This window comes from Halichoeres trimaculatus, unplaced genomic scaffold, assembly GCF_033239565.1.
Source record: "Halichoeres trimaculatus isolate MK-OKI-2021-1 unplaced genomic scaffold, fHalTri1.1 fHalTri1_scaffold_16, whole genome shotgun sequence".
Lineage (NCBI taxonomy): Eukaryota > Metazoa > Chordata > Actinopteri > Labriformes > Labridae > Halichoeres > Halichoeres trimaculatus.
This window is the reverse complement of record NW_027437194.1, coordinates 8,811,147-8,836,525: the sequence shown is the minus strand read 5'-3', so window position 1 is coordinate 8,836,525 and position 25,379 is coordinate 8,811,147. Positions and strand designations below refer to the sequence as shown.

At 41.4% G+C, this 25,379-nt stretch overlaps 1 protein-coding gene across 1 annotated transcript in view; it reads right to left on the bottom strand.

Moving 5' to 3' along the window:
- Positions 1-707: 707 nt before the first annotated feature.
- Positions 708-25,379, bottom strand: part of jmy (junction mediating and regulatory protein, p53 cofactor) — a 33,207-nt gene continuing 8,535 nt past the window's right edge. The window contains exons 2-10 of the mRNA XM_074691208.1: positions 20,774-20,947; positions 8,321-8,471; positions 7,900-8,069; positions 7,281-7,446; positions 6,544-6,734; positions 6,393-6,467; positions 5,948-6,040; positions 4,818-5,352; positions 708-4,727 (exon numbers count right to left, since the gene is read on the bottom strand). Coding sequence (XP_074547309.1) covers positions 4,420-4,727; positions 4,818-5,352; positions 5,948-6,040; positions 6,393-6,467; positions 6,544-6,734; positions 7,281-7,446; positions 7,900-8,069; positions 8,321-8,471; positions 20,774-20,947 — 1,863 coding nt within the window. The 3' untranslated portion in view covers positions 708-4,419. The remainder of the gene's footprint in view (positions 4,728-4,817; positions 5,353-5,947; positions 6,041-6,392; positions 6,468-6,543; positions 6,735-7,280; positions 7,447-7,899; positions 8,070-8,320; positions 8,472-20,773; positions 20,948-25,379) is intronic.

Genomic DNA, 25,379 nt, shown 5'->3' with positions numbered 1-25,379 from the left:
AGAGCATAAATAGGAAGTGATGTGGGAAAAAGGCCACAAGTTGTGACCTAACCTCCAGGCCATTCTGCTGCCCCCTGTGTTGCTCTTTGGAGATTTAACAATCAGTGATGTCACAAGTTGGGTGAATATGTAAACATGAACAATACCAGAGAGGGACCTTGATTCCTACTGACCTGAGGTTCAACCTGCAGGCATCAGTGAAACTTTCCCTGAGAGTACAGAAAGTTAATCACAACTTCAACTCACATTAACCACAAAGTGAAAAACTTTATTTTTTATTAATTTTACATTGAGTGTTGACTTAAACTTCTGTTCTTTAAATATCAAAAATCTTTGCAATATGAGGCTTGTGTAAGACTGAAGTTTAAAGTTTTGCATCATAGTTACTTACCCAGCAATCTGTAGATGAAAATAAAATTTAAAGGGTCATAAATGAGAGAAAACAATCTTAATCTTTCCTTTAATCTTTGCTTTAAGCATAATAAGCTGAAAAAAAAAACAATTATTTAAGTGGAACCATGTCAGTGATTTATATGGAAAAGGCTCTGGTGAAATGGATGACCTGAATTTTCCGGCCAGTATTAAAGAAATCGGCTTCAAACGGATAAAACTCAAGATTCATGAGTCATCAAGATGATGCATTTTATTTACAGCTTTTCTGAATTATGCACAGAAATTTAAAAACCAATAAAAGCTCCTTCAGAATAAACATTTGTTGGCGCTTTCATGTCAGCATATAATATCAACCTACTTGTGAGCCGAATTGATTTTAAAATTCATGGTCATGTCTAAATATCAGCCTGCTTTTGAAGTTTTGTCCTTTACCCCTTGGTTTTGACCAATCACAGTCAAGTATTGGTCAGGTAATCCAAGGATGTTGAGGGATACCCCAAAGCAGTCAAAGAGGAGATTTCGACAATATTTTGGAGCATACTTTTATTTTGAAAGGAAAAAATATATATAATTGAGATATAGAAAGCAAGGAGGAATGTCATGATAGGAAACAAAAAAAGCAACAAAAAAGAAAACTTTAAAAAGTACATTTACATTTGTACGCTTTTAAAAATCATTTAAAATATGAAGTTTCAATAAATACTTCAATACATTTAGGCATGCGGATATATTTTTCATGATTTACATTTTCATTACAGTATAATTCATAAAATGACTTTTTCTTCTTAGTTATTGCACTTACGTTGTGATGGGTTCGTCCTAAAACCAGTCACATGCATAAGGTCATAAAAGGTCAAACTTGTTAATGGTGTGAGGAGATCTACGGTTCAGGTTCTACAAGTTAACAGAATTTTAAAAAAGCACAATGGTATCTGTAACCAGAAAACAAAAATGCAGTGATAGAGTTACTGTCAGTGACTTCTGCAGCCAAGATTTAAAACATGTTTTCTACCTTGAGGTGTAAAGATCTCCTACCTAAGATGTCCATATCTGCAGTTTTTACGTCAAATGTCTCCACATGTTTGAGGAAAGTTGAATATTTTGGAAAATAGTTTTGTTGTTTTGTTGAGAGTTTGACAAGAAGATTGATACCTCACATGGCTGCTTTGTAAATATGATGCTATAGCTAGCAAATGGTTAGCTTAGCATTAATACCAAATAATAAAACCTTACCTCCTATGTAAAGTGCCATCAAAATGTGGTTTCCATCATTTAATCTAACTCCCGACAAGAAGGAAAATAAATAGATTCAATCCTTATCCTTTAAATAAAGCCATCAGTGCATGACTTTCCAGAAACAGAAGGGTCAGTGTGAGTTTTCAGGTTTGACACATTTAACACACAATGAGGCCGGCATAAATCACACACACGCTTGCACACACATCAAATTATAAAATGAAAACTTAAGTAAAATAAGGAGAAAAAAAAGGCAGTGGAAAAAGAGACTCCCTTAGATTATTAACGGATAAAAAACTATAAAAATAAATACAAACGTCACTAAATGAGCTGAATGGTGTCAGTTTGTGAAGAGCAGGAGGCTCATTGTTAGCCAGCAGAGGGCAATAAAGCATTGATAATCCTGGAAAGACTTTAAATATTCTGGCTCTGTTAAACTTTAGTTCAGTTAGCAAGAAGTCTTCAGAAGACTTGATTAAATATGTTGTAACTCACTATTTTTATAATAAATTAATCCAAAGGCTGTTTTCTTATCCTTAACGGATAGTTGCAACTACTAAAATAGCTGCTTCCAGCTTTTATTTGGAAATTTGAGAGGTAAACCCCACTAAAATAAAGATTTTAATAAACTAGATATTTGTGCATTGGTTGTAATTTAACAGTAACGTAACATAATGTAAGATGACTCCATGGAGGTCATTCTAGAAAGAAGGAAACCTCAAGAGACGTTAAATTCATACTTCTCCATCTTTAGTCGATTAGAGATCACAAAAAGCCAGATTCAAGTAATTCAAACTGAATGTTTTGTTGAATACTGACGTGGTCAAAATGGTGACAATCTCTTTTCATTTAATCACTAATAATCTGAAACAGTACGTCTGTCTGTGTGTTAATATCTCCAGTGTTTGTGAAGCAGATCATTTGGAAACAGTCGTGTTAGATCTTGAAGAGATCTAGCTCACAGCAAACACAGACTTCATATCTATCGAGCGGCTGTGCAGAGCTCCTCTTTAAAGCCCGTCTGAGCGGCTGGTAAACGCAGGATTTGGATCTCCTCCTGCAGAAACTCTTCTTCAAACTCCTCTTCTCTTCCTGTTGGCTACAGCATTAGATGTTCCAAGTAATAAATACAGTAAATATTAAATATTGATGGCTTTTATCACTCTTACTGTAGGATTTAGGAGTCAGAGGCAGCTTTTAGAGCGTGTTCCTGTTAGCAGTGCACTCATAAATAAACAGGAAACTTTCATCCTAAAGAAAAAATGTAATCTGATGATTCTGAAGCATCATTTTCAGATTTGTGGATGTTTCTCTGTAATAAATGTTGAAGTTAGTTCAGTTTGGATTGACATATGGCTCACGACATCAGGTGCAAAAGGTTTTTTAAAAAAAACCTTGAGGGCCTTTGTGAATGTTGTTCAAACTGTTACTCCTAACTTAATTTCTTTTTCCATCCAACACTGTCTTTATCTTTATCGTCTCACCTCAACGATGCGAGATTAATAAAAACCTCTAAAATAGAAAAAAAAGTTCAATTAAACTCCTTATCCTCCCTCTAAAGTTCATCTTCTTGCTTTACTGGCTTTCACCCCCATGTGTATCTAAGTTTTGGGGTTTTTGATAGAATCTGAGAGGGAACAGTAAAGCTGTATTCACACCAGATCTGTCTCTGCTGCACGTTGACTATCTTATCCGTCAGTTCACATGTCAGAAAGCCCGAGTCCAGAGACCCAGGAGTTCCCCAACAAGTTCCAATTTATTTTGAAAGTCCCTGGATTTTTTTTTTCTGGGGGTGAGAGATAAAAAATAATTCACAGTATTGTGATTTTTTTTTAAAATTTAAATACCCTTTTTTTTCAAATTTAAATCCTTTTCTTTAGTCTTTGTTTATAAGCATGTTGGGAAAAAAGTTACCACATTTCTCCAGCAGGGGGTGAAATGTTTTTCTTTGTCTATCTAGTAAACATGATATCAGATCCCCTGAATAAAATCTGACTCACATGTTATGAGCAGTTTTTGGGAAATATATGGCTCTTGATATAGCCTGTAGACATCATTATATTATATCTTTTCACATGGTGTGGTGTTAAAAAAAAGCAAACTTAAAATCAGAAAAATCAAATCAAATCAGCACCCCAAAATTGTAAAAAAAAATCCAATCTGAAGAAAAGCATGTTGACCCAGCCCTGGTGGTTTCTGTGCCTGAGTTCCTGTCCCACTTAGTCTGCTCTGTGCAGACTGATACAGCTAAATCAGGAGGCTTGTGTGTCTGATCAGGAGAATACCGAACGGACACAGCTGAGACAGATCTGGTGTGATTTTCAGACGCTTTCTCGCCTTTTAACGTCAGATAGCCAGCGATCGTTTCCCCCCCCCAAAAATGTCAACCTGCACCTTTAAGAAAGTGGGCGTTCCTGCTCTGCGTCTATGAACCCGACAGTCAAACTGTTTGTCCCAGAGTTGGATGAAGAAGTGATCAGCACTCACACAGATACAGTGAAGGCTCTCTGCTGTAAACGAGGGAACCTTAAAAAGCAAACACTCGCTTCCTAAAAACAAACCCATCACAGCAAGCTACAGTACGACTCTGACACGATGAGAGGTTAGAGGTTGTTTCCTCGCCATGAATGCCACAGCAACGACATAAAAAAAGATTAGTGGTCCATCTTTACAAACATTCAGAAGTATTAAAAAAAGCTTCTGTCAGTTTCAGATATAAAAAAAAAGAATCACGGCGTTTTGTTCAAAGTGTCTTCAGCTGATCCGACCATCAAGGTTTCATAAAAACTCCTAGTTCTCCCAGTCAGTGCAGGGCAGGCCTTCATCCTCGGACTCGGACTCTGGGGAAGCCTCTTTGATTCTCCTCAGGGCCTCGTGGATGCTGCGGGTCAGAGCGTCGGCAGAGTGAGGGAAGGTCTTGGCGTGACGCTGCTCGGGTCGGTTGCGTACCTTCCTCAGCCGGACGCCCTGACGGATCTGAGCCAGGATGTTGTTGCTGTCATCATCAGGATCTGGGGCTAGGACTCGCAGCTCAGCTTTTCTCAGGTGGAAGCTGCCCCGTTTGAGGGAGGCCAGGACCTCATCCATGGGGGAGCTCGCTGTGGAGACACAGACAAGACGGTTCTGGTTTCAACTAATTCAGTGTATGAAAACTGTAAACATGTGTAAACCTCAATGCTACCACTCACCTCGTCTCCACTGCGATGAGTCCAGAGAGGCGGTCTTCCTCAGCTTCTTCCTCGCCGTCAGCAGCTGACTGCTATCGAAGAACCGGGGCGAGAACGGCGCCAAAGGCAGAGAGGAAGGCTCTGGTTCATTTGACTTCAGCCTCATTGGACTCTCTGAGGAGCTCCTCTCACCTGGTGGTGTCATGTCTTCTAAAGATGGCGGTGGAGGAGGAGGAGGGGGAGGTGGTGGAGGAGGTGGCGGCGGAGGAGGGGGAGGAGCCAGTGACAGAACAGCTGAGGAGGCTGAGAGAGGAGGCAGTGAGAGGAAAGGAGGAGAGGAGTCCAGAGTCTGGAGTGGAACAGCAGGTAGAGAGACGCTGTCGCAGGCACAGGCGTCCGGCGGTGGAGGAGCAGAGAGTTCTGGGAGGTCGGAGATGAGGTCGGTCTGGACGCTGGTGGTCTGAGTGCTTGGCTGCTGCTGGACGCCTTTTCTCCGGCTGTGAGGCTGAGTGAGGCGCAGGCGGGTAGACTTCAGAGTCACTTGACCGGGATAACGCTGTGAGGGGGTCAAAAAGGTCAAAGTCACTGCATGTTTACGACCCCTAACGTCTGGATCCAGGATTACTTTTAAAGGATTCTTTATCATTGTGAGATAAGGCCGTTTTCACCATATGTGTATATAACTCCACGATAAATGGTCGGATTGCTTTGCAAAACAATACAAGACAAGGTCACCATAATTTCTGACAGATGTAAAAGTACGATCCAGATCCTGGCAATATTCTGGATACTAAGGTCTGGAATATGAAATATGTACTGGGTCATCATAATTTTCAACACTGTCAGGTCACAAATTATCGCACAAACCTGCAACTAACACCAAATTGTAGCAGACAGTCTGTTGAAAGGGAGTATAACATTAAAGTAGGACTAAAGTGTTGCGTGACAACACACACAGTATGCTTGGCGGAGGTCTGCGCTCTCTGAGTGTTTTTCTAGTTAACCATGGATCTCTCTGGCAGGTCCACAGCAAAGATCTCGAGAAACCTACAAGACCAGCTTTTTAAGACAAAATTTGTTGTCATTTGGTGCTACATAAATAAAGTTTGATTGAAGTTAAAGTTGTGGTAGTGTTGCATAAAAAGTTGAACCTGTTTGAGGCTGCGCAGTCGGTCCAGAGTCCTCTGCCTCTCCTGACTCACTCTGGCGATTCTCTTGGCTTCATCTTCTTCTGCTTCTTCTCCCTGAATAGAAACATTTACATCTTTAGATCAAACACAAACATGACACGTTTCAGAGGATTATCGTTAACTTTTTAGAAACACTGCTAATGCCGGATGTCAACAACAGTTTAAAGGGATAATTTGACTTTTGCATGCAGCTCTCAGACCGATCAGATGCCAGTAAGTTCTCAACATGCACCAGAATTTAAAAGTTAGCTCACCCAACGATATTTGGGTTTGCAGAACCAACATTTCAAAAAACATAATCATAATTTAGTTAACTGTCTCAGCGAGCATCTATTTACAATGAATTCATTGAGAAGCATTCCTTTAATTAATGGAATTTTGAAAAGTGGACCAATCAGGCTCTGACCTGTTCCAGTGAGTGCAGAGAGTCTCCGTCTCCTCGTTGTTGGATCTTCTGGTTGTGGTTGACGATACAGATTTCCTGTCAGAACAAAAAAAAGTTTATGAGTAAATCCAAAACTGAAAGTCTGTCCAGGTTTCTGTCTGTCTGCTCTCACCTTCTTGTTTTTGAGGTAGACTTTCTTGGCAGTGATGCGTCCTCTCCGGGCCTCCAGCTGTCGCGTCCTCTGCTGCAGGACGCACAGTTCTTCATCTCTGAGTGGGGACGGAGGGGAAGCGGGGTCTTCTTCACCCTTCATGGCATCGGGACTCTCGAAGGCGTCGTAGTACACAACCTCGTCCTGTCGGTCTGAGGAAAAAATCACAACACGTGAGAGTTAATCACACGTTGAGGACAGGATCTGAGTTTATTTCAAACACCTAAAAGGAATCAAACTGTTTGAGTTTGTCTTTTTAAGACTCTGTAGAGATCAGTTTTTATTTATCAAGGGTTTCACAGAGATTAGAACGTCACATTTTAAATGTTTCTAAAGGAGTGCCCCAAGACTCAGTTCTGGGACCCATTTTATTTTCAACATATCAACAATCTGTGTACTAATGTGTCAAAAGCGTTTTATCATTTTTATGCAGATGATACCATTATTTATTGCTGTTCATCCTCACTAACTCAGGCTTTTCTTACTTTAATTGATTTCATGTAAAAGAGACTTTTATCCCAATGGGTCTTTGAATATAAAATAAATGAAAATAAAAATAAAATAAATGACCCCAGACGTGTATTAGGGCTCCAAAACAGTTGTTGGTAATCTCACTGACTGCTAAACAAACCTACCTATGGGTACAAATAAAGTAATCTGAACCTGAACCTGAACCGAAAGGACGACCACCTGCTCACCTGTCATCTGCCTGCGCAGACTCTGCAGCTGCGCAGTCAGCAGCAGCTCCTCACAGCGCAGCACCTCAGCCTGGATGTCATAGAGCTGCAGCTGTAACTCGTAGTACAGCGCCTCCAGCTGGTCCAGACGCAGCATGGCGTCCTCTCCACCCTGCAGACTCTGCATCTAACGACACACAAACACAGAAACACACCATGAGAGGAGTCTCTCTGCTGTCTTCTCCTTCCTGCTCCCCTCAAACGTTGTGTTTCTTACTGTTTTTACGACAGCTGACTGAAGCAGCCATCCTGTTGACTCCAAAGTGTGAGCTTTTCTGTATTTTCACACACACACACACACACACACACTCACTGATCATTTCACCCTCACAGTCAGTGAGTCATCTCTCTCTCAGGATGTTTTTTCTCTCCATTACAGGATGTTTGAGCCATGAGCTCATTTTTCAAACATGACTCTTATCTCCTTTTTCCTCCTCTCTCAGCCTGTCTGTGCCCGAGTGTTTAGTGTCTCTGACTGCTGTGGTTATTGTTTCTGACATAGAGAATCACAGGCTTTTTGTAATCTGTGTGTTGGATATTTATGTGTGTGTGGAGGTGTGGAGGGAGGGTGTTTCTCTACCTCCTCCTTCAGGCTGTGCTTCCTCTGCTCCAGGCAGATTTCCTTCGCCCTCATCAGCTGCAGAGTTTCTTTGGACACAGCGTACTGAAGCCGCTCCATGCGCTCCACCGCCGCTGCCCACGCCGACTTTCCAAACTTCCTCTGGTCAGCTCGCATCCGCTCATACAAAGCTGCAACACACAACCAGAGACAGAACTATTTATTTCCTGATCTAACATATTTTGATTTTCAGACAGTTGATCCAACAAGAAACACATTTTAAAACCTAAATCTTCTGGAGACTCCGGCATGTGAGAGGTTAAAGATGCTGTTAAATCATCTCTACGTGGAGCATCAGCTGCACTTTGTCATGAAGTAAACACACAACACAAAGGTTCAAAGGTCACAGATAAACAGAGCCCCTCAGAGAGTCTCCTCTTACCTTTCTGTGCACGAGTCGTGGTTTCAAAGAACTTGACGGTCAGGTCCTGGATGGAGAGCACAGCGGCGTGGGCCTTCTTCTGCCACTCCTCGCCTTCCTTTCTCAAGCCTTCCACGCGACGGGGACCCAGACGCTCGGTCTCCAGAGAGATCTGATGGGGGTCAAAGAGGGTCAGATGTTCAATATGTGTATCAGTAGAGGAGATAAAGTTCAGTCAGTGTCGATGAGAGGCTGAATCATTGAGTTTTTCATCTTCACTTCACTTCTTATTAAAGGGGACATATCATGCTTGTTTCTCCTTTTCACTATGCCAGACTAGGATGCCTATAAAGCATTTCTGCCCTCAGTACAAGTCATTTAGTTCCTTCATTTCACCACAATAGCGTTCTCAATATCCTCATTTAAGGCCATTCTGAAGATCCCATTGAAACACTCCGTTTCGAGAATGACCTCCAGTAACCTCGCAACGTCACAGCCCTTTGTGCTCTGATTGGTCAGTTCTATCAGAGGGGCAGAGGGGGTAGAGCCAGGGGGCGGTTTTTGCAGCATGGCAGTATTTACAAAATCGCCATATTAGATGGAGCAGACCGAGCGAGTTTGCTGTTTGCCAAAACTTCACCTTAAGGCATTGATAGCACTAATAAAATGGCAGAGTGTAGGATACGTCCTTTTGTATTGGACCCCGAGTCAGACGCGGACGGTTCTGCAGCTCAGGAGGAAGAAAATTCACCTCGACACAGATCATCTCAGGACGCTTCAGTGTGGTGAGTCAAACCGGTACAGTAACATGTATAATTTAGACGTGGAAATATAGGCTTCACCAATAAACTATTTCTATAACAGGGCTCCATCCTGCTCCTTCATTTTTCTCTGTCTGTTTTATCCATCATGCTGAAAGTGTAGTCTAAAGATCGCCTCTACGGTCAGTTCCTCACTATGTTATTACCGCAGCATTATTGTGGTCCAGGTTCACGGTGCATGTCAGAACAAGCATGCAAATATCACAGTCTCACAAGTATTACGACGTCTGCTAAAACTACAGTGTTTTAACTGCTAACTTTAACTGCTACTTCACCATGTAAAGCCGAGCTGCTCAGCAGAGCAGAGTCCCTGCATCCAGCACTCAGTCAAGTCAGCCAGAGCTGGTAGGGAGCTTTATTTATACTCGGCTCTTGGTGGGTGTATCCCTCGGTGGCGGTTGTGTGACTAACTGACATCACAGAGGAGGAGCTGCTTTATCAGATTACTCCAATAAAAAGAGAGGATCCTCGTGTCGTAAGGAAGATCGAAATCTCGCGGCCAACTGGCAATGACCTATTTTCAGAGGCATCAAATCTCGTTCTAGGATATCAGAAAAAATACAATATCTAATTTTTTGAAAATTCAGGGGGTGAAAGGTCTTGTTTTCAAATGTATTATAAAGGGAAAGTATTAAATCAGGGATCAGCATGATATGTCCCCTTTAAGTATGCACACAGGCTGCCAGGGGTCTGCTGCTGTGACACATTACCTCACTCACTGTAATAAACAAAGGTATTGTGGGTTAGGATTGCTCTGCTAAACAGCTGGGAGGGGCTAAGGTACACTGAGAATTAGGAAACAAAGCAATGGAGGACAAAGAAAGAGTGACCAGTGATGCATGAGAAGAACATGAAGCCAGGTAAGAAGCGGTGTCTTCTTCTGTCAGCTACAGAAGATGACAGTCCTAAAATTAGACAACTGACGCCAAATGCTTTGAGTATTATACAGTAAATCGTTTCTTGATGATGCAAATTGTTGTAATCTCTTGAACGCACCCCGTATTTCCTGCAGAATCTGTGCACAGCTTTTAAACCCCCTGAGCTGAGCAGTACCTGAATCCTCCAGCAGGTGGCAGTAACAGTGATGGTGACCAAAGAGAAGTTGGAGCATGTTTATGTTTTTAGAGTGACACTAACCCAGTGTCCTACTGAGCCGCTGAACAACAAAGACCAAAACCTGAACACAGTTTGGAGTTTTCACCACCTGGATCAAAAACAAAAATCACAAGTGGAGCGTTTGAGCGGCTCACAGCTCGTGTCTGGACATGTGAAAAATAGTGAGAAAGAGGGGGAAAAGCTCTGCCACGTGGAGTCTGAACCCCCCGACCGCCCTCCTCCTTCTCCTCCTCCTCTAGACCACATGGAACAAAATGTACACACACACACACACACACACACACACACACTTCCAGCAGGGCTGCGTTCACTTGCAGGCTTATTAATATCTGGATGGGAAACAGATGTGTGTCGGTGCTCAAAAATAAACAAGAGCACAGCGATTACTGACAGAGCTCTTTATCCATGTCATAGCTCCGTATTGTGTCTGTGTTACAGTAAGAGTGTGTCTGTGCGAGTGTGTGTCTGCACGTGAGGGATGTTAGGGGTGAAACTGGGAGCGAGTAAGGGTGGGGGGAGGGATTACGTCAGACACCAGAGAGGAAACTGTAAGAACTGAGAGTGTGACAGAAAGCAGAAGGAATGAAAGAAACAGGGAGGATCTGGAAACTTCACCTGCCTGTGAAGACGACACGAGAAGGATCCAAACACCAAACACAGAGCGACAAATGGCTCAGACACAAACACTGCTCTGACCTCTGTGACTCCTCAAACTGAGGCCAAACATCCCCGCATCAGTCAGCGCTCTGATTGTCAGTCTGCTCGACTGGTTTTACACAAAACAGGAGCATCCTCACCTCTGCTCAGATGTTTTTCTAGGCTTGCTTGTGTTTTTCCAGCGAATCATCAGTCATCTGCTTCAATCAAAAAGCTGTAAAGACTAAGCAACGAGAAATCATGACATAAAAGCTCCTACGTGCGTTCAAATACTGTCATATACTGATGAAACCAAACCTCACCTGTCCCTCAGGTGTCTCTTGATACCGGATGATTATTGGACAGTTTTCTGCAGTGCTGTGTAAACATCACCAAAATCTGCTTCTGACCAAGGGAGATGTTTTCCATCAGGGGGCGATATGGGGAAAATATGTCAGGATGTTTTTGTGGCAGAATCAGTTTTGACCTGTGAACAACCTTTTAAGCCCCAAACATTTCCAGCCAGAGAATCAAACACTTCTCAGAATGTAAACTAACACCCTGCAGGGGAAGCAGCAAAGGAACCTGTGCTGAATACACCCTGATAAAAGTCTTGTTTTGTGTTTGAGGAACTAAAGCATCACTTTCCCCAAACTCTTTATATTAGCTCAGTCTTTAAAAGGAATAGTTCAGCATTTCTAAAGTGGGGTTGTAAGAGGTATTTGTCAGCGGTCAGTGTTTTACCCTAAAGGGATATCGATCAGGTCGGCCTGTTTGCTGAGATGCCTGGCGTTGCTTGAGTGGAAGCTTGTTGCAGCAGCTCTGTCTTTATTTTTCTTTTTCCTCCTTTTTTGTTCTTCTCTTTTTAGCTGTTGTTCTATGTTTCATTTCTTGGTCATTGACACCAAACTGGTTTGGTTTTCAGTGGTGCTTTTTAGGGGTGTAACGGTACATGTATTCGTGCCAAACCACTCCATAAGGTCGTTCGGTTCGGTACAGTGCTGTATTTGAATGAGTACAGTAAGTTAACGTTAGCCACTGCACATGGCTCTTTAATATTCATGTGAGTACTCTTCTATGATTGGCTGAGCAAGGAAGTCATTTTAATATTCATGAGGAAAGTGGTCTGTGATTGGTGCTTTGCAATCATGTGCATATCATGTGGACGTGACGTCTCACGGTGGGCCAATCAGAAGATGAATATCAAGCTTCTGATGAGCTTCCGTAGCCACCGGAGCTTGTGTCTGAATTGTGCATCATGGCTGCTGCTAACGACCAAAGAGCCTCCCCTCTCACTGTATAATGGCAAGTTTTTGGTTTAATAAACATGCTAAACAAGCAAATGGTTTTGCGTTGTTCCATACTCTACCGAAAATGTACTGAACCGTGACCCTAAAACCAAAAACAAAACGTGATTTTTGTGTACCGTTACACCCTTAGTGCTTTTACTGTTTTTGTTCCTGTGTGTTTCCAGAGATCCTACATGCAACCCTGATTGTATTGTTTACATACAAGATCAGCTGTTAGCAGCCTGTAGCATGTCAATGCTAACCAGTGCTAGGCCTGATGTTCCCTGTGAGCTGAGGAGATGTAAGATGGTGTGCTGGTGCTGCAGTGTGAGCTAAGAAGAGACAACATCGACCTGTCCTTCCATCCATGGTTATGTTGAATGTAAGATCGATCTCAAATAAGATGGACGAGCTAGCGGTGCTAACCCAGCACCAGAGGGCAGAGTAGCATCATGCTGTTCACTGATATGGCTAACGGAGCTAACACCGGACACCAACACCACATTGGGAGGATTTAATCTGCTGTGAGTGGACAGGATACAGGACAGCGAGACTGAAGAGACTGGTGAAGAAGTCCAGCTCACTCCTGGACCCTGTGAAGGTGGTGAATGAGTGAGGAATTATGGTCAAGTTGTTGTCCCTGATGGACATTTTTCTTCTGGTTGACACTTATTATATTATTCTAATTATATGTTCTTGAATGTTTCGCACAATTTACTTTCTTGTGTTGATGCTTTGGCATGGTATTCTATCTAATGTCAACCTATCACCTGCTGCAGACTGGACCAGCATTATCATTGAATTTAGCTCCTTTTCACAGACTCCAGACAAAGCATTATTTGTGTTACCTGTGCCTTCTCTACAGGAACTTTCAAACTGCAGCTTGTGAGAGGTAACAGGTAATAAACATGATGTTAGTTTCCCTCGCGCCTATAACCACCTGGTGTCAGTGAGTTCCTGACTTAATCTCCGCCTCATAAATAACCCACTGGCCCTGTATCTGCAGGTGATTCTTTTGACACCTGTTTAGTCTCTGTGCAATGAGGGACAGAGCTGAAACTGCTCCAGGAAGCAGCAGGAGAGCTGAGAGTGACCTCCTCTAACACCTCTGGACAACAGCTGCTGGTGACAAAACACAGGCGCGTCAGACTCCTGGAGATAGAAGTGACGCCGGCGCTTAAATTAGAGCCTGCTTATCTCATTTGGTCAGAATAGGAACTAAAAGAGACCAGAGAGGGAGAGGCAAAGGGATAAAACTTTGATTTAAGGGTTTAAGTAAAGAAATCTGAATTTATTCTAACTTTTAAATCATCTGACACAGAATCATTCTTTTCTCAGAGTCACTGCCTCATTTGAGTTCAACACTGACTTTTTCTACATTTGTGTAAAATTTGCATCACAGCTGGAGGCCAACACAGCAGGTGCTCACAGGTATCTCCATGACAACTGTTGCTACGTAATGATACAGGTGATGTGAAACAGAAACAAGAGCTGGCTCAGACACATTAGAGAGGAAGCACATCTTTAATTCATGGCCGCCCTCTGACCTGCAGGGAACACAACACCGCTCTCTGCTTCAGGGAACCATCAGCCCAACAATGAAGAGTCACTGAAACACTCCTCACCTTTTGTTGAGTCATTCAGGTGAGCTCTCATTCAGGGATACATCTGCTCATTCATTCCGCGGAGCGACTTTAGCATCTCTGTGTCATTTATCTGTTACAGAGAACAACTGTTCCCAAACCTTTCAGCCCAACATCCCCCAAACATTGGGTGCAAGAAACATCTGACCTCCTAATGTAGGAAAACACAAACAGTCCAATCCTAAAACATACAAAAATGAACTAAAAAAGGCCTGAGGTACTTTATTTAGCTGATGTGTAAAATGAGACTACCAATGGCCACATATTTCTGTTTCCTGAATTAATCAGCCTCCACTTATACCATCATTATCCTGGTTTAGTCACCTCAGGGAAGAATTGTGGAAAACAGATCAAACACTTTCTGTTGGCATGGTTTTATATCAAATTTAACCTCTTTTTTTGTTCACATGTTTATAATCTTGTATAAATCATGCCTTTTTACTGTTTTGCGAACCCTGCTTTGGGAACCACTGGAAAACCGAGGCTTCAATATGCGTGGTCTCAAAGTCCTTCACTGAGCTCAGAAAAGCTTTTCTCTGATTGACACAGATCCAAACAAAATTTGCAGTATTATGATTTAACGATTCATTAATTACAGAAAAAGTTGGTTAAAAAATGAAACATTTTACTTCACTCCTCTATTCAGCCTCTAGTGTCACTTCATCCAGAAGGAAGTAGTGAGATGATCCCGGCTCAGAGGTATTGTGGTGCCAATGGGTTTTGATGTTATTGTGAAGTTACTCAAAGAAGTTGATCAAACTCTTAAAAGACTGAGATCAGTTGATCTGTTTATATTGAGCCAAGGATATTTGATTTAATAATTTTTCATTGAAGAGTATTCATTTAAAGTTATGAACACATTGGTATGGAATAAAGTGTTGTTAAGGTAAGGTATCAGTATTGGTACAGGTATCAAAAATTTTTGATTGATACCCAGTACTCAAGGCCTTTGCACACTGAGTCAATTTTTTCCGTCTGAAATTGACACGTTATAGAAATAAAACATTGATCTCATATTGTGTCAATCATGTTTGTAAACTGATGTTGAAACCTTCGACCATCATTAAATTTTTTTAGAACAGGTTCAGCTTTCCGTGGGTTTTTTTGCATCCACCCAGCTTTTTTCCAGAGTTGTATGTAAGGGTAAACACCAGGTTTAAAAAAATGAAGCCTGTGCTGAAGTGCTTTAAGTTCACCAGCCTTGAGTGAATTCGTTGAGAATTCACTCGAGGCTGGCTGCAGAAAGACGAGAAGTCACGGTCACATCCAGCCAAAAAAACTTTCTCTAGTTTTACGGCATTAAAAAACATACTTACAGCCTGGTTCAAAAACGGCTTGAGTGTGAAACATTGATTTTACTATTGGCACACACTTTACAGTTTAGAAGTTATAAGGATCGTTTGATTGTCAAATCAGAGACAGAGCCCAGGTCACGTGACTGAGGGGCGCATGTAGCTGTGCGAAAGCCAGCGTTATAACCAATATGGCTGCGTCCGGGGTTTGGCTTAATTTCACTGTTTCAGGAACAGACTGGTGACACTGCGGCTACTTGCAAAGTCACTTTTTCTGTAGCTTCGGGCTTTGTTAAGTTTTGTATTTTCAGAAGTGGATGGGCCCAGTGTTTTCCTTTTCTTTTCTCGAAGTCATTCACTGTTTCCATTTTTATCATACTGCAAATTTTCACAATTAACAGGAAACTAAACGCATCAGACTCAGTGTACAAGGTGTCTTTGTGTGAAGTTTTTTTTTTTTTTTTTACTTTTTTTTGGATCAGATTACCCATCCAAAAAACACATCCAAGAATAACAGACTCAGTGTGCAAAGGCCTTAACTGTGTTGCCTGTATCAGTATCATTGTTTTCAGTGCTTCTTGTTGGCCGTCACTGCAACTCATTGTATATGCTGCTGCTGAAACTAAGAACTGGGTATTGAAAAAGGCAGGATCACTTTAAAAAAAAAGATATTAAAGAATAAAAATATGTAAGCAATTTCAAAAACACCTGTATCTCATCATTATAAAACCATCCTAAAGTTTAAACATGTCTCTCTATCTACACCCAATGTTTGTGAAACTGACAAACATCAATAAAGATGTGGGTTGTGTTTATCTCACCAGGTCAGAGGTCAGTGTCAGGTCAGATTACCGGGGTTGCTTTAACAGCTTGTGAAAATCTAATTGTACTTTGTCCTGTAAATCTGTGGATGGTTATGTGCCAAGATGTTTTGGAGTTTGTAAAGCCCTGTAAAACCCGAGCTGCTCCACACAGACAGAACAACCGAGTCAAACTTCAGAGAGTCAGAGTGGAAATATCTGAAATCCTGCCCCTGATGTATAAAAAAGTCAGGTAAATGGTAAAAAGACACCCATTAAAGACTCAAATATAGTAAAATTTAAGACCTCTGAAGAAGATTTAGCCTCACGCTTATATCACAGCCTACAAAACCAGAGAAAATGCTCCTCCTAACCTCACAGATCCTCCTCCTGCTTTCTGCACTACATTCCTCTGACTGCTCGACGCCTCAGTTGGACAAGCCTGAGTCCTAATTTCAGTTCATTTAAAGAGTCTGGCTTTGGGCCTGGAGCACTGCGGTGGCTTCACGACCTCACACGTGTCGGTCACACTTTCAGTCGTCTGATACTCTGCTGTTTTGGCCTTTTCACGTCTCGTTCGTGTTGATGCAAACTGTGTGTAAATTACAGTTTTCTGTTTCTGGCTCCTTCTCCAAAACAGGGAGAGTATCCCTGCTCTCCTGACTCAGCTGTTTGGGAGAAACCAGCCTCATCTGCCGGCACCCGGGATTGATTTGCATACAGCTTTGTTTTCAGCCGTTGGATCGGCCTGAGGGCAGCAGGTGGTGGAGCTGAAACTTTGGCATCATTCAGCATTCAGGTTCTGAGAAATGAAGCATGTCAGAATCTAACGAGAAGAATTAATGGGACACGAGCACCTGAAGTCTTTTAGGAAAACACGTGACGAGACACTGAGCAGTGGGTTGTCATATTTGGCCTCACCTGTATTTGAAGTGATGCCTCTGATATCTTTACTCATCTCTTATATGAGTAAAAGTTTGGAGCAATACACAGCCAAGGGTTGTGTCTGCATGCTGTGGCTTCTGGTCAATTTTGCCTAAACATTTGCTTGAGTCTATTTTTAGCTGCAGATTAATACTGATGCAGTGGTTTAGGGAGTGTTTGCAGCCACAGCAGGATGTTTGTGTGATTTGTGCTTTCAGGATCACAAACTTGAAGTTTTTTGTCCAGAGATTTGTTGTCGACAAGAAAACATTCAAACATCATCAGACTGATCCTTCAAGACAAAGTTCTCCATAATTTTCAGCGACATTTCTTAATTTAGCTCCCCACTCCGCCCAAGAACCCAAATACCATCATAATGCTCTCTCATAAACACACCCACAGAGCCGCTTGTGTTGGTTAGTGACACGATGCTGCTAGAGGAATGCAGTTTAAAGAGCAGATTACTCACAACACAACAGAGGAGAGAGAGTCTATGAGAGGAGAGATAGGAATACTGCATAACGTGATCAAAAAGCAGGCGTAGTTAAGTGTAATTTAATCCTAGATCACAGGACCGGGCTGGCCAACACAAGTCTTTGGCTGAGCTTTGCACATGCCTTTTCTAACGGCTGGATATTTCTGTTTTCTTCTGTTTCCCCACTTTCTCCTCTGTTTGTGTCTCATATTCCCTCCCAGCTCTTCCTGGGGAATCCTGTGCTCTATCCAAACCAGGTTCTCCTCTCTGGAGCAGAGTCTCCCCCTTGATTCCTCTCTACATCAGCCTGATACACTGAATCCTCACACAAAGACCAGTATTTAATTTGTGGTCAGGTCAGAGATGAAGCCAGTTACAATTGAATAAAAGCCTGCCTCCATTACAGGCCTGGGCCTTGTGCTCTCATCCACTTGTATTCACATTTATGGTGAGCTGGATGGAGAGGGAAAGGCCTTACTATTGCATTGTAGAGTCTATTCATGGCAGATTTTACAGTTTATAACCAGCTGACTTCCTGGGGCAAGCTAGAAAAACACTTGTTCAAATATAAACGAATAAAAACCTCCGTTGTATGTAATGGTGCTGCCTTAAAATGACAAAATAGTAACATGTAGGGATGCACCGTTATAAAAATTTTGGCATCTACCAATATCCGATATCAATATTGCTGTTATGGCCGATAACTGATATTTACTGATATCAATATTGGTTAAAAAAAAATAATAATAACAATCCAAGATGATGTGTCGATGTAGTTCAAAAAAGCATGTTTTGTCTGTTTTTTGGATCAATATCAGGAGGAGAAGTGTCCACTTTTACACATCAGTTGATGCAGATATGTTAAAAAAAATGACCAACATCAGCTGATACCGATATTGATACCAATATATGGTGCATCCCTTGTAACACAACAGTAATATTGATGAATACTAGAGGTGATATAAAATAAGAAATAAAAGTATGCAAGTTTAATGCTGATATCGTATCGGATTAATAATCGGTATCGGAAGTGAAAATGTAATATCGGGACATCCCTAATGAATACTAACTAAAATATCCTGATTTTCTTGTCTAATGCTTTTTTAAACTCCAGCAAAACAACAGCAACTCTCAGCAGAAGGTGAAAAAGTCACTATGTGTGCCTGTCTGCTAATACTGGTGTTTGTGAATCAGGTGGGTTTTTTTTTTTACTTCTTTGCATAAAAAGGGCATAATGAATGCACAATGGTTCATTTAAATGTATGCAAATACTGCTGGTTCAGCACCAGTTTGTGAAGCACATCAGAGTATGTTTCTTTGTTTGCAAAAGTTTATCGAGTGAAAAGGTGTGCAATCATTTTGTGAATCATTCTTGATTGAGAATTTAAAATTGAGGCCTGTCTCTAATACAGGCCTGCTTCAAGTTAAGGCCTGGTACCATCTGCTGCAAAAGTAAATATCCAGGCTCATATTTGAGGATTGAAAATGGTAGAAGTCTAGAATAGTTGATACATTCTGGCTTACACCTGCTCTATATGTCAAACCCAACAAGGCAATAGCGCTCCCGTTTTACTAATGCTTTTGAAAATACTATAACGCCTCAACATTTTGGGCTGGTGAGAAAATTCAAACAGCTCCTTAAAGAATAGAAGACAAGCTTTATAGCAATATCCAGGGTATTCAAATTCAAATATGATTCATAGTAATTCAAATGAACGTCCTTTTTTGTTGTTGTTGTTGTAATGGTAAGTAGTCTTTGTTAACAGCATTAAGTATGATACTAAAACCCTTGTTTACATCTAGTTCAAGCCAGTCAAACATTTACTTGGGTTTAGGGCTGCAATGACAAATCGATAAAATCGCAAAAAAAATCAATTAGCAAAAGCGTCGACAATGTTCTTCATGCACTGTACTGCGCCATCTGTCTTCTTCCTTTTTGTTGGATTATTCAGTGGTTGGCAACTAGCTGAAGGTGCATTACTGCCACCTACTGGACTGGAGTGTTGATTACCTGGGCTGCAGGGCCGTATGCGTCACATATAAACAGATCAGTGCAGCGGAGGAGAAGCCGAGCCGGCAGGGGAGGGAAACAAGTAAACACGCAAATAATGACTCCAGAGTTTGGGTGTATTTCACGCCGAGTAAAAGTACTCAGCATACTAACTGCAACATTTTTTTCATTTCATATATTGTGAAATGCATGGTATGTCTTTTAGGACTTGTTTTGTCTTTTTATTAAATCATTACCCCGTTTGAAAACTACAAGGAGTTCATTGAAGCAACGTTAGCATTAGCGTTAGCTGCTACAGATAGCGGTAGGGCAGAGAGGGGGTGTACTGATTGACCTGCAGGTGAAAAGATTGACGACACATTTTTATTTACTAATTCACTAAGTTCTTAATCTGATGACATAACAATATATTCTCTATTATTTTGCTCATACTGTTGGTTCTTTAAGTGACAATACATTCGTGTTATTGGTTATACTTTATAATTTTAGCATCTGGTCAGCTTAAACTATGTTCATATAGGTTGTTTCTTTTTATATATCTTTAAGCAATCAATAGCCATCAACTAAAATAACGACACATTTGGTTTTGTGAATTTTACTATTATGCATTCTCATCCTTTTGTTTTCCCCCGATTCATCAATTAACCGTAAATATAATGGTCAGAGTAATTGATTTTTAAAATAATCGTTAGTTGCAGCCCTACTTAGGTTGTAAATTCTGTCTATCATGACATTTAGTCATCAATTTCCAAGCTTTCGAAAGAACAAACATTAAAGCTGTTTTTACTGTTAGCAGAAGTGAAGCTCTACATAAAATCTACTCAATATGGCTTTACGGAAATGTACTTTCTAGATTAAAGGTGTGTAAAAAGTCCTGACCCACTGACCCCAAACAGACATGCCGTTAGACCCCAAACAGACACTATGTGAAGACTGTAAGATAGTAACTTGAAGTTTTCCTCCCTTTCAAGCCTCTAATGAACAGAAAAAAACCAAGATGGAGAGCAGAAAGAGCGTGTGGAAAACAGAGGAGTGTGCTGAGGCTGCAGAATTACTGAGTGGTTTAGTGGCTGCTGTAATAATACTTATGCTGGTTGTTAAGCCGATCTGGGCGGGGGGAAAAGCCTCTCTGGCTGATCCTCTGCCCTCTACAACCCCCGGATGCAAAGCTTCAGAGAAGCACAGACGGTCTCTTACACCAGCATCATCACATGTACCCTCGGAAACAAACGCTAATGTCATTACAGCAGGCTTAGAAGCGTGGGCTCATACGAGGACAGTACCCTGAAGTGGTCCAAGGCCCATTTCCCAGCACTAACCTTCGCATTTAAAAACCTCAAACCAGAAAACGGCTGGTGGAGAATGAGTCCGTCCCAGCTCGCCGTCTACAGCGTGGTCTAAACCACTTTAAATCAAACCCTAAAACAGATGGTACTCGTATCTGTGAGAGTGTGTCCAATGTATTACCTTAATCTGCTGTCTGCGCAGCATCGCCAGCTCCCTCATGTCCCTGAAAGGCTGAAGCAGGTAATGGTAGAGCTGAGTCGTCGCCTCCAGCAGCTCTCCATACGCCTCGTCCTCCTCAGGGTACACCTGCAGCAGCTCCACCATGCTGTCCATGGCTTTGTGCTTATCCAACACCTGGGAGGGAACACACAGAGGGGAGATGAAGCAGGGAAACTGGTGCTGACACAGAAGCATGGGGTGTAACATATTTCATTTCATCATGAAAAGAGAAGCCTGGTAGTGTTTGAGGATTTTGTTGCAGGAAACAAATCCTATAAAAGGATGAAAGGACAAAGAGTCTGTGGAGGAGATATAAGCACGCCATCAAGAGTAATCATAGTGAAATATTCAAACATCACTTCTGACTCACTTGTGAGATTCTTCACAGGAAGGGACATTTACGTTTGGTTCATCCCAAAATAAATTCATTCACACCCTCTAGGACAGGATGGATGAGTCGTCAACAGTTTCTTTTTTTTTAGTTACAGGCTCGCCTCATGATATAGCAACAAAAACATCACCTATTAATGTATTCTGGGAAGTAAGATAGTGTGTGGGAATCACAGAGCAGTATGACTGCCCTCTGGTTTGCTGGTGTGATTCAAAATGTGGCTCTAGTGACTGTCTTCTTTCACACTTTGACAAATTCCTGATTCAGCAAAGTTCTTTCTCTTTGAATCTCTTGATACTTCTCACTTCACTTCTCAACTCTTGGAAACAATGCTGTTATAACTTAGTATATCCCTCCCCTGCTTTGTAAGAATCAACAGTTCTTTTCAAAGTCCCATCTAAAGTGAATTCCTTTGTTTTCAGTCTAAACTGAGGTTTTAATCCTGTGTGTGAAGTGTAGAACAACTGGATTGATGACAAGATGTGAGCATTACAAAGTTGTAGCACATGATTAACCTTTTACCAACTAAGGCTAAAGATGGTCTAGACATATTTAATTATGGCTGTAAAATGGCGTGAAAATGCTCAATGTCTTTGTCCTTTGTCCTTTTTTTCCAATACTACATGAACTTGATTTTTTTACTTCTGGCAAATCAGGAATGTAAAAGAAGAAAAAAAATGTTTTTTTAGGAGTTCAGAGAGACGGACAGTAATTAACAGACAGCACAGCTTCTCAGTGCTCCGTCAGAGTTGGAATTTTTTTGGAAAAACTGGAAAAACTTGAGGCCGCGCTTCAAGCCCTTTAGCATTTTGGCTACATTTTTGTTGTTTTGCGTTGTTTTGCTGTGCACAAGGACTAAATCTCATATCTCGTATATTTAAAGCCTCCTGCGACTTTCCTTTTCTCTTTATCTTTTTAATTATACTATTTTTTGTGTATATTTTTTCCAACTAACTGTCTATGGCACTGAAAAGAGAGGCTCTCCAATCTTGTTGTGTATCATGTATAATGACAATAAAGGCCATTCTGATTCTGATTCTAGCGGGGCTACTTCACATGCCCGTGACAACCATAATGAACCATGAAACAAGATGGTTATAAGCCCGACCCATTGCACTGTTTGGTGTAGTCGGATAGGAGATGTCAACAACAATTCATAGACATTTGGCTTTGGTAATTTTCTTCCTTACTAGATGTTTGATACTTCTTAGTTGGAAGAAAGTTATGCCACCATCTGATTACTTTTATTTTCATTCTATGTTTACTTTTCATTCAGCACTTATTTATTACAGAGATTCCACTGAGGGTTTGTAATGCTTAGAGGGGACATATCATGCTTGTTTCTCCTTTTCACTATGCCAGACTAGGATGCCTGTAAAGCATTTCTGCCCTCAGTATAAGTCATTTAGTTCCTTCATTGCCCCACAATAGCGTTCTCAATATCCTCAGTTTAGGCCATTCTGAAGATCTCGTTGAAACGCTCCGTTTCCAGAATGACCTCTAGTAACCTCGCAACGTCACAGCCCTTTGTGCTCTGATTGGTCAGTTCTATCAGAGGGGCAGAGGGGGTAGAGCCAGGGGGCGGTTTTTGCAGCATGGCAGTATTTACAAAATCGCCACATTGAATGGAGCAGACCGAGCGAGTTTGCCGTTTGCCAAAGCTTCACCGTAAGGCATTGATAGCAGTAATAAAATGACAGAGTGTAGGATACGTCCTTTTGTATTGGACCCCGAGTCAGACCCGGACGGTTCTGCAGCTCAGGAAGAAGAAAATCCACCTCGACACAGATCATCTCAGGACGCTTCAGTGTGGTGAGTCAAACGGGTACTGTAACATGTATAGTTTATTTGTTATACTCGGCTCTTGGTGGGTGTATCCCTCAGTGGCGGTTGTGTGACTAACTGACATCACAGAGGAGGAGCTGCTTTATCAGATTACTCCAATAAAAAGAAAGGTAGCTTGTGTCGTCACAACGTTCGAAATCTCGTGGCCATCTGGCAATGACCTATTTTCAGAGGCATCAAATCTCTTTAAATTGAAAAATAATAAAGAATAATATATCACTGGAGAGCTCTAAGTCTTGGGTGGTTGGTTTCATAGATTTTTTTAAATCTTAGGTTTGCCGTTTGTTTTTTTTCTGATTGAAAAAATGGTGACAGAGTTACAAAATAACCAATAGTAAATGTATTGCCAACGCTATCACAGTTGGTTGCACAACAGTGGCAGTTTTCGGTTGTAGTTTTTGCAAAATAATTTTGTTTCTCTGCGCAAAGTAAAAAAATAAAATAAAATACAGTGCAATATATCATGTCAAAACAGCTCTATCTCACTCATGGTGACCCTGTCAACTCAATTGTTTGTTGTATATTTGTCATAAAACAACAAAAATAAAGAGAAAAGAGTGTGTGGGAGTGTTTGATATTTTTGATGGACTGATTCCTCCCATGTAGAGAAAGAGGAGGAAGAGGACAAGAAAGACTGAAAAAAAGGCCAGTGTGAGATGCTGCATTTGTGTTTACCATCTTTGCAGAGCAACACGTTTGTAGTGTCACACAAGAAAAAACAGATGACAGTAAGATTTGTTCCAAGACATAGAAAATCTCACATTTCACTGCCTTTTAAACCTTTACCAGAAGGTACCTGTTCAACAAACACAGCCCATGTCATGGTGTTAATAATGTGTGAAGCTAGCTTTGCTTAATTCTTTGGAATTTTGGAACAACTTGATTTCATGTGAAGTGGGTCTAATTCTGACTAATTCAACAATGAGCCTCAAACAAAAGCTCTTTCAAAGCTGGAGGAGAAGAATAACAGGCCTAAGCTATAAAAGCAGCCCCAGTGAGTGTGTGTGACCAGGAGTGATACCATAAACTGTATGGTAATGTAGAGGAGAAAGAGAGGAAAGTTGCTCCAACAGTTGCTGATTCACACCATATGTCCAGCCATGCACAGACTCCTCATTGTTCACCACATAAACACAGTCAAAACAGCTATTGTACACACAAATACAATTCACGTCCAAGCTCTTAGAAACCAGCATCTCCAATTCAAATGGTACAATACTCCTCCTTCACTCCTGCTTCAGATAATATTGAAATGTTCCAGCAGCCAATCTTCATCCAAAGCGGTGTATAAAGTGCTCTCCTCTGTGAGCGGCTATAGATATGAATAGAGACTCTTATATTAACTCCAGGCTGATTTTTCCAAAGCCCTCCACGTTGGGGAACGGGGAAGACACTGCACGATTCAGCCCCAAACACTGCGCCCACTGTTTACCTTGAGCCTGTGTCTCCGTGGTAACCACAGGCCAACCGTACACCGACTCTTTGCCCCTACAGTCACTGTTGAACAGAAAACCCTCCAGGCTTATCAGCCTGCCTTTAGAGTGTCTTATTAATCCCAATACAGAGTTCTCTGACTGAGCTGATACCAGTCACTCTGCATGGGGTAGGAAGGAAAAGAAGACGTGCACACACCTGTTCAGTGCCACAAAAAGTCGATCATTAGGTATTATAACAGCTTGTGAGCTTGTTTTGAAATGCAAACTTTTTTCTTGGTATTTTTTCCTGTGAGTGAACATTTTTCCTGACATTTAAAAAAAAGTGGATGGCCTCCAGCTGCTCGGTGGATTAAAGCCGATGACCCTGCACTTAAAAGGCAGCAGGCGTTCTTACTAACAGACAAATGTTGGGTTGCTAGATGGGGTTTTGTTTTCTTTTAACACTTTGTGGCTGCACCCAAGAGCTCCAAAAGATTCTTCCTCTGTCTTTCATGAATTAAAACTTGTTTCTGGTTCAAGTTTCTGTCAAAGACTAATGCAAAGCCCCTAAAGCTGCTCTGAGGAGAGAGGATTGAGTGGAGAGGAGGAAAATCTTAGGAGTAACGTTTCAACCAGAGGGTCCAGGAACTTTTCGTCACCAGAACGAAATGGTTCCTGCGGCCAAGTGTTTGCCTGTGTTTCAACCACAAGGCTAAAGACCTGGATAAAGTATGCAAGATTAAAGAAGAAAAAATACAGATATTTGAAAAATCAGCACCAGATCATGCTTTACCTCACTGCAGATGGTTTATGGGATAATGCATTTAGCTCCCTGTCTGAATGCTGCAGTGTATCAAACTTTACAATATCAATAAGGGTGAAAAGTGACAGAAATAATCAGACTTTAAAACTTATT